Source organism: Boleophthalmus pectinirostris, unplaced genomic scaffold (genome assembly GCF_026225935.1).
Source record: "Boleophthalmus pectinirostris isolate CB_2022bp ecotype Guang Dong unplaced genomic scaffold, ASM2622593v1 HiC_scaffold_22, whole genome shotgun sequence".
Taxonomy (NCBI): domain Eukaryota; kingdom Metazoa; phylum Chordata; class Actinopteri; order Gobiiformes; family Gobiidae; genus Boleophthalmus; species Boleophthalmus pectinirostris.
In genome coordinates this window covers 37,260,738-37,270,597 of record NW_026571190.1, presented here as the reverse complement: position 1 = coordinate 37,270,597, position 9,860 = coordinate 37,260,738, and the positions used below count along the sequence as shown (strand labels likewise).

The window sequence follows — 9,860 nt, the reverse complement described above, 5'->3', positions numbered from 1 at the left end:
AAAACTACAATCGTGACAAGGGGTTATGTTGGTGCAGGGACATTAAAAATCCATGTTTGTAGAATTGTTTACGTTTTTGGAGTCGTGTAAATACTAGTAGTTTAATGATTTGGCACAAGCGTCGTTTTAAAATCATCTTAACCACATGTTCCTTCTTGTTTTTTTGAGAAATACAAACATCTATTCCAAAGAACGGGGTCATCCACACTGCTATCGTCCTGTTGTGAAATCTTCTCCAGTGACAATAATGTCGTAAACGCTTGGACCGTAAACAGACTAGAGGTTTTTTTCTTTTTTTTCTCTTTTTTTTCTCCTTTCTTTTTCAGAGGGCAGAACACGGCTCCGTTTGATTCGCTGCTTGATCTGTCCATGGTGCTGAAACGCTTGCTCAGCTCGCTCCCATCCATCCTCCGCCGCCCGCAGTCCCGCTCCGCTCCGCTCTAACCCCGCGCTCCTTTTTGTGCTGCTTCAAAGCGCGTGTGTATTTAAATGGAGACGGGCACGTTGGCAGGCGAGCTGTTTTTCTGGCGGGCTGACATCTGGCAAGTGCGCGCTCCAGGGAGCCATCCAGCTCTCCGCAGACCTCCTGATTAGGCTCTAATAGAATATTAGCATTTGCTCTCAGGTAAGGCAACAGTGAGCCGTGGATAAGCCGCTCCACTAAGCAGCCACGTGCTCTTTAACGCGCGTGTGAGGCCTGGCAGCGCGAGGCCCGGGAGCGAGGCACGTACGGATCACGCGCACTCGTGTTTGGGGGGCGAGGGGGGCGAGAGGGTGGGCCCGTGCTCAAGGCTTTAGAGTGAATGTAGAGCAGAGGAGAGGCGGGAGTTCCCGTGTTAACATGGAGCTGCTGACCCTGTCCATCATCTTCATCTAAAACAACACTTTTAGCAACACGCGGCGCCGGCACGAGCGCGCGTACACACGAAACAGTGAATAAACACAGATTTGGATCACTTCAGTAAAAAACACAAAGGAATTTCCAGGTCAAATTTGCTCTGGGAATGAGTTTAGACCAGAATAACTTTAAAAAAACACATCTTATTAACATCAGAGTTACGATCTTTTGCTTCCTCTCCATGTGTGCGCCATTTTAAAACAAAAAACTCGCAGAATATGCACATGAACGAGTCCTACCTCAAAAAAACAAAGCCTAAATGCAGAGATTTTGCACGTTTGGAGTGCCAATCGTTATTAAATATGTGTACTTTTTATGTAAACACAGATACACATGAGATAAAATACAAAACGACACTTGTAATGTTGTAATTTGTGCAATATTTTATCCAGTTGGTCTCTTTCTTAGGCTTTTTGGAGTGATGGGAGTAGAAGTAAATGTGTCAGTGCTCGTTACAAAAACAAATATGTCTAAAAATTAAATTAAAAACACTCAAAACGGATTCCGCAATTCTCAAAATAAGACTGTACCATTTGTTAATTTCTTTAGCCTGTACACACATCAGGTTGGTACATTGTTATATACAGGAATTGTTCAGCATTTGGTCCGTTTAAATCACACACAGACCCATGAGTTCATAGTTTTTGCTCAAACCTAAATGCGTAAAACCTAAATGCGTAAAACCAAATGCGTAAAAACGTGTCCCCAAACCCAGATCTGATTTGGTCCCGTGACGCCGGGAGCCTCCTCACCACCACCAGCAGAGCAACGCTGTGAAAGCTCAAGTCTGCAGTGAGCTGAGAGGAGCCCAGTCCAGAGCTAAACACTTGCCCTCCTCCTCATCCATAAATAATCAGATGACTAAATAAAAGCGGCGTAAATACGGGGCATGCGCACGACACGCAAGAAGACGTCCGATTAAATTAGTTAAAGTTAAGTCTTTAATGAAACACATTGCAGTTCAATAATTAAATAAATTAACGTTACATGGATGGAAATAAAGGAGCAGGTCAATTCCAAAGCCCAAAGCAACATACATTATACAGAAAGATCAGCTAAAACAGCAATACAGCAAAAACCTGTACGGATATAGTTATGTGCATCAATGACATATTTACATTGTTTCACAAAGCTGCTCTTTTTCTCAAGAAACAAAACATTTTTAAGGTGATTCGAACAAGCAACGACTCCATAAGTATATTTATACAAAACATACAGAAAGCATTTGGAAAACAACGCATATATTTCTTTTCGATTGTACCGTCTTCAAAACACGCCTCGCACCGCTGTCTCTATTTGATTTTCTCAAGCAAAAACGAGGAGGGGAATCCCAATAAATATATAATGAAGTAAACATGACCTCACTCAATAAATAGTTCATAAGACGCCGGCCCACGCTGGAGTTATTGCAGCCGGTTTAGAAATTAGGGGGAGAAAAGAGCAGTGAAGCTGTTTTGACGTGAAGTGAGGCCTTTTTTTGTAAATAAAAGAGCTTCTTCAAAACAAAGCCCCGTTAGATCACACAAAGAATTCATAATTACACATTTAGACACAAAATGAAGTGTGGTCATTTACAGCGGGGCCTGTAATCCCGAGTCAACTCCAAACAAGTGCTTTAAAAGTCCCCCCTGACGCGCCTGACGCACAAACACACGCCTATCCCCAAAGAGGAACCGACACGGTCCCGGAGCTACATAAGCTGTGCGGAATAGTCAATTGTAAAAACAGTGTCTTACTTGCTGTGTCAAACGGTTCCACATGTCCACCCCACCGTGGGCTTTACTCTCGAGTTTATTTTCTTTTAGAGGAAATAGTTCGATGATTGAAAAAGGTGTTGTGAAATATGATACAAATGCTGACAGCTCCACGTGGATCTAGACACATGCAGAGTACTTCATTCTTTTCTGTTTTTGTCGCTGGTTACAAAACCAAACGCGCACCACGTTCTTTTTCAAGTCCAGTTTCTCTGCGATGGCTGCGATCTTCTCTGAGGAGGGCCGCGGCTGAATGGCGAAATAGGCCTCCAGTGACCTCTTCTCCGGAGCGGCTATCGACGTGCGTTTCCGCTTTTTCTCGGCGCCGTTAAAAAGCTCCGGTTTGTTCAGTTTCTCGCGGTGAGACTTCTCCGCTTCCTCGAGCCACGCTTGGAGAATGGGCTTGAGCGCGATCATGTTGTTGTGCGAGAGCGTGAGGGACTCGAAGCGGCAGATGGTGCTCTGACTGAGCGAGCCCACGCCGGGGATTTTGAGGCTGGCCAAGGCCGACCCTACGTCCGCCTGGGTCACCCCCAGTTTGATCCGCCGCTGCTTAAAGCGCTCCGCGAAAGCCTCCAAGTCTCTGGGATCCGCGTCCACGTCGTTCATGCCCATGTGTGGCAGCCCGTGCGCGTGGGCCATGTTGAGAGCCGCCTGGTGCATGTGGTTCATCCCCGCCATGTGCGCGGGATGCGCCGGGGTTGACACCACTGATCCATCGGGGCATCCGAGCGCCAACCCCGGGGTGATGTGGTCCAGCAGGTCTCCCTCTAAGGCTTGGTGCGGCTGATGGTGATGGTGGTGGTGGTGATGGTGGTGGTGTCCGGCCAGAGCGGAGGGGTGTGAGATGGGCACGGAGGAAGAGGAGGAGGAGGAAGAGGTGCAGGGCAGCGTGTTCATGGTGTGGTAGGTCGCGTCCGGTTTGAAGGGGCTGTGGTGCGGAGGGTGGTGGTGGTGACTCTTGGTCTGCGAGACGATATCCACCGCCGCCAGAGCTTCTGCGCGGGCCAACAAACTCTCATCCAAGCCGCCGAATATATTGCTCTGCAATTGCAAATAGAATGCACACATAGTTGTCAGTGGGGAATTCTCCTCGCCCCTCTCTCCTCGGTTTAAAACATTTCCAGAAAGGAAAAAAATCCTAAAAAAGGGGGGAGCACACAAAACAAGACACATGCAACATCCCAGGTCATAAAAATTAATAGTTGGAAATGAAGGTGTTGGGTGATTTGCTGTGCAGACATGAAAAAAACATCAAGCAAAGAAAAAGTGGGCTGTCAAAACGTGCCTTTAAGCAGTGATTATGCAGAGTACGTACCGGTGGGGTTGGGAGGCAGGCGCGACGCATCGCCTCCGAACTGCCGCTGCTGCTGCTGGTGCTGCTGATGATGGTGCTGCTGATGCGGGAGGAAGAGGAGCAGGACGAGGAGGAAGGCGCGCTGGAGGTCAGCGTGGACGCGGAGGACGAGTGCAGCGAGTACTTGGGCTCGGCCAGGCTGCTGTGCGCCATGGCGAACGGCTGCTTGCTGTTCAGAGACATCATCATCATATTTGCGCGCGTCCGAGCTTCCGCAAGTTCCTTTAATAAGTTAAGACTCCGCCTCCAAGGGTCGAGGAGATGTCGGAGCCCAATTGAGTCGAGTCAAGTGGATGCTGAAAAGAGGCTCGTCAACTTCTCACATGTATTTATTATTATTGTTGCTGCTACAAGCGCGTGGTGGTTTGGAGAGAGCCATGCAAAGGTTCGCGCAGATACCTGCAGATCAAGTTGGAAAATACCAGTCCGTTCTCCAGTCACACAAAAAAATATTTTTAAGAAATAGTTTCGTTTCTACTATTTTAGAAAACTCTTCCAATAAGAAAACGAAAAATTAAAAAAAAGTTTCGTGCAGTAGATTTTAGGTGATGGGATTTCCAAAGAAAAATCCTTTGTTACTCACGCGGTTCTCACGGTGACCTTTTTTATTTTGGTCAAATAAAAATGACAAATACGAAAAATAAAAGTTTCCGAGTAGAAATAGGAGATAAAATTGGCGACGGGATGTCTCCGTGACTCCGGTGAATGCTGCGGGGACCACGACCGTCTCAGCTCTGAGGAGAAGGGCTCTCCTCTCCGCCTCCTGCCTCCCTCTCTGTCGCTCTCTCTCTCTCCCCTCTATCTCTCTTCCCCGCACGCACGCACGCACACGCACGCACACTCACGCACACTCACGCACGCGCCCCCACTCCCTCTCCTCTCCTCTCCTCTCCTCTCCTCTCCTCTCCTCATCTCCATCCTTTCCCTCTTTCTCTCTTGTACCTGAACAAGGCTTTCATGATTTATTATTCTTCATTAGCCACAGCAGTAGCAGCCGCGGCGCCGCTGGGGACTCTGCGCATGGGCAGTACGCGACAAGGCATTTATTTCAAACGACTTAACACCTTGCACCTCATTGTACAACTGCACTACATCCAGCGTTTTAAGATACACCCTTTTGTTATTTCGCCTCGCGTTCCTCCCAACATCCTGCATCGCTTCAGCTTCAGCTCCTTCACCGCGGACAGCGCCACAGCTCCTCCACTGCACCCGAACCAAATTATTCCATCTCCAATACAAGAAATCACTCCCAGTTTTTTTCGGAATTCTTAACCAATCTCTGCAAATTTAGCCAGAAAAATATCACGAGTTAAGTTTTACGCACGGAGAAGGTCACGGGCTCGCGCGCTGTAAGTGTGGCACCGGTTGTCAAATCATCCCATTATCTTATCTCACTTCTAATTAAGTCACAACGTCGCTAATTGAAAAAAAAAAAAAAAAAAAAAAGAGTCTGTAATTAACACGGAAGAGGCCGCGTGCGTCATGTGTTCCCCGTGGCCCGTGCGGCGAAACGAGCGGATTTGTGCAGGTTTTTTGGACTGGTTTGGTGTTTTTTTTGGTTTTTTTTTTACGCACGTTCGCCCGCCGCGCGCTGCACTGCACTTGGAGAGCGGGTTGTGGGGAACGTGTGACAGGCAGATGCTGGAATAATGTTTCTCTCTCCGTGGATGCGGGGGGAAAACGTGACGGGTGGTTTGAAATATTTGCGTAAAAAAAAAAAAAAAAAGTCCAGAGATGCTCGCGTGCGTTCAGAGCCGCTTTTAATAACAACTTGCACTGTATTTATTCATTTTTTTAAAACTATTTTGCGCATTTTTCACTTCTCAATCGTAACCTGTTAGGCCTTTATCGTGAATTTTATGTTATATTATGTGTTTACTGAAAAAAACACACGATTTTATTCAAAACTAATATTTATTTAACCAATTTTTGCATGTTAATAATAGAATAAAACAAGGAATATTTGAATCAAGCTTGTGTTTTTATCTACACTGTAAAACATTCATGTCCAAACTATGGCCCGTGGGCTAAATGCGGCCCTCAGACAATGTTTTCATGGCCCTCAAGCGTCCAGGTGGATTGGCCCAGATTACCGTGCATCAATTACAAATTAACTTTCTACAGCAAGTTTTTTGAAAATCTATGTCGATAAAGTGAATGTTTAATGTTACGTGTGTGGTTTTTTTAAGGATTTTAGCGTGAATAAAAACTGATGGCTCTTCTTGACGTGTTAAACGTGTTAAAGAGACATCCAAACCTTTATTTGTTCACCTTAAAGTGTTGAAAGTGCAGAATTTTGTTGACTTAAGTCTCCTCGAAGTCATGTATAGAGCAAAGTGCAATGGGTAACACTTTATAATAACTACACCTTGTTTAGCCTTAATAAAGCATGAACAAAGACTTAATTAATAATGATTCACGCTTAGTAACTACTTAATTACTACCTTAATTAGCCCTTAACTTGCACTTAATTCGCCTGTGCTGTAAATAGTTACTCAGTACTTCTTAATTACTCATGCACCATTTGCATGTTTACAAATGCATATTTAAGTTCACATTTGAGCATTTATTAATCATTAATAAGCCATGAGAGAATGATTTACTAATAATACAATGCAATGATCATTCAGGCAGCTGTTATCTGTTAGTTAAGTCTTTCTGAGAGCTTTTCTAAAGTGAAGAGTAATGATGATTTATTAAGCATTTGTTAAGGTTGATCAAATTCCAGAGAAACAATAATGCATTATTAGTAAATCATTCTCTCATGTCTTATTAATCATTAATAAATGCTCAAATTTGGACTTAAATATACATTTACAAATGCACACACAAATGGTTAGTTCATGAGTAATTAAGTAAGAAATACTTATGAGTAACTATTTACAGCACAGGTGAATTAACTGCAAGTTAAGTGCTAATTCAGGTAATATTTAAGTAGTTACTAAACATGAATCATTATTAATTAAGTCTTTGTTCATGCTTTATTAAGGCTAAATAAGGTGTAGTTATTATAAAGTGTTACCGTGCAATGTATTACCTGTACAATTTTCAAAGCCACTACAATTTAAAAAAAAGGAAAGTACGTAAAAAAAAAAAACCCAGATTCAGAACCAAGATTATGGAGCGAGTTGTTGCACCGTGAAAGGATTTAACTTATGGAATCGTCTTGACAAAGATGTAAAAGAGTCAAGTACGATGACGACATTTACAAAACACATACAATCAAAAGCGCAATGTGTTTGTATGAAAAAGGAAACTAAGTTGTTGTGCATAAAAGTGAAGATTTCTGTTTGCAATTTATTAATATTTGTACTGATTTGAAATGTTTAATAACTATAAGTGTTGGTGTTATGTCCTGAAAAGGTTAAAGGGGCAGATAACGTAAGACGACGACTCTTCTTTCTTTCTGCTCCTTTTCATTCACTTCTCGTACGTTTGATGTTGCGACACTCTTGATGTCGTTTTATACTTTATGAATGAAGTAAATAAATAAATAAACACGCACGAATTTCAATTATTCACAGTATCGAGCTGCAGTCCAGCCCTCGATCAGCCCTCTGCTTCGTTTATGTTTTTACGTACGTGGCCCTTGATGAAAAAAAAAAAAAAAAAAAAGTTTGGACACCCCTGACGTAAAGTGTTCCTTGATATCAGCTTCCCGTGACGTTTTAAGGACTTTTCCCCCGCTGAAACGACGCGATGTTACGTTTGAAATTGTTAATCGCCACGGCAACGGTCCTAATTTTGTCATCGTTCTTAAATCGATAGATAAAGAAGGTTATATCTTGAATCGCAGACGCAGCAAAAGTCTAAAAAGATCGAATTATTGTGTTTGTTGTCTCATTATTCGATCTGATTTTAATAATAATAATAATACGTTTTATTTAAAGGAGCTTTTTTGGGCACTGAAGGACACCGTACGAACAATTAAGACACGTAATTAACAATTCAGCAGTACAGGATAAGTTATAAAACATTAAATGGGGGTGGACTTTTACTCGTCAACGCGGTAAGCTTCATTCCGAAATCGTACAAACTATTTAAATATGAAATGAACTTTGTACGTGTTTGTGTTTAGCTGTTTTCAATGCAAAACAACATTTACGAACCAGAAACCACTTCGGAGTTGTCGTTATCAGTACAAAAAGCTGCGTTTTTGTGTCAGTTTAAGCCTTGATTTGACCAAATAAAGGTGTTTTTTGTTGATTTTTATGAGTTGAATCAAAACTACGGTGTGTTTTATCCATTGTTTACATTAAGTTTGCTGAACAGTTATGGAGTTACATCAACGTGCACTTAAATACGAAATAAAATGTTGGATTTAATTAAAAATATTGTGTTAACCGATTCCACACAAACTAGTTTTTAAAAATGTTGCTTATTAGTAAATTCAACTCAGTAATGTTAAGAAAATCCAAAGTAAAAATGTTGCTTCCAGACGACTCAAGATTCTCTTTTTCCAGTTTACAGTATTGGATTACAAACTTAAAGGTGCACTGTGTAACTTTTCTGGTGAAGGGTCTCCATAGAGATGTTCTTGTTTTCCCTAGAATGTTCCACAGTGTGACATTAAACATTTCCATCTTCTTTAATTTCTTACTTTCTAAATTCAACTCAGTAATGTTAAGAAAATCCAAAGTAAAAATGTTGTTTCCAGTTACAAAATTAAAGGTGCATTGTGTCACTTTTCTGGTGAAGCGTCTCCATGGAGATGTTACGACTTTGTCTGGAAAGTTCCACAGTATGACATTAAACATTCCCATCTGGCGTTTTCGTTTTCATTCATTCATTACGTGTGTTTCTATTGCTCAAAAATACTATCAGTTTTTCAGGGAATGTTGGCGCCTCTCCACAGATCTGACTCGTAATGTGGCGTAGTGTTTGTCTACCTCATGACTTAAAGGTTTAATCTACACTCTGGAACATTCTAGACACACAAATTAGTTTATTTTTTAAAGTTTGTTGGTTAATTTTGTCATTTAGTTGCTTATTAGTAAATTTAACTCAATAAATTTAAAATAAAATCCAAAGTAAAAATGTTGCTTCGGGATTACTCAAGGATAATTTTTTTTCCAGTTTCCAGTATTGGATTACAAACTTAAAGGTGCACTGTGGAACTTTTCTGACAAAGGGTCTCCATGGAGATGTTATCACTTTGTCTAGAATGTTCCACAGTATGACATTAAACATTTCCATTTAGCTTTTTTTCATTACGTGTGTTTCTATTGCTCAAAAATACTATAATTTTTTCTGTGAGCATGGGCGCCTCTCCACAGATCTGACTCGTAATGTGGCGCAGCACTTGTCTCCCTCATGACAGAAAGGTTTAATCTACACTCTGGAACATTCTAGACAAAGCAAATTCATTAATTAAAAACATTTTGTCAACCGATTTCCCACAAACTAGTTTTATTTTTTTGAAGCTTGTTAGTTAATTTGTCACGTAATTGCTTGTGAATAGGGGCGCCTCTCCACAGATCTGACTCGTAATGTGGCGCAGTGCTTGTCTACCTCGTGATAGAAAGGTTTAAGCTACACTCTGGAACATTCTAGACAAAGCAATAACATTTCCATGGAGATATCAGCTACAAATGTTACACAGTGCACCTTTAATCAAAATTGGAAAAAAACAACATCTGAAACAGATTTTTTTTTTTTAAATGTAATTCAGTTAAGTGTGTTTTAGTCAAACGAGTGTGTGTGTGCAGCAGTAGTGTGTGAGCAGTGTGTGTGTGTGTGTGTCCGCGCCCACTGATCCATGATGAAACTTTAAAGTAACATTCATTTTTCACCGCGCTTAAATCGCTCCATGAAATTTTGATCCACAAAGGAACGCACAAAAAAAAACGTC

The 9,860-nt window shown here is 41.8% G+C and overlaps 1 protein-coding gene across 1 annotated transcript; it reads right to left on the bottom strand.

Annotated features, from left to right (window-relative positions):
* Positions 1 to 2,772: 2,772 nt before the first annotated feature.
* On the bottom strand, positions 2,773 to 4,201 carry pou4f2 (POU class 4 homeobox 2). Its single transcript, XM_020931534.1, has 2 exons — positions 3,971 to 4,201; positions 2,773 to 3,696 (listed from the first exon to the last, which is right to left on the bottom strand). The coding sequence occupies exons 1-2, from the start codon at positions 4,199 to 4,201 to the stop codon at positions 2,773 to 2,775; spliced, it is 1,155 nt and encodes a 384-aa protein (XP_020787193.1).
* Positions 4,202 to 9,860: the final 5,659 nt, after the last annotated feature.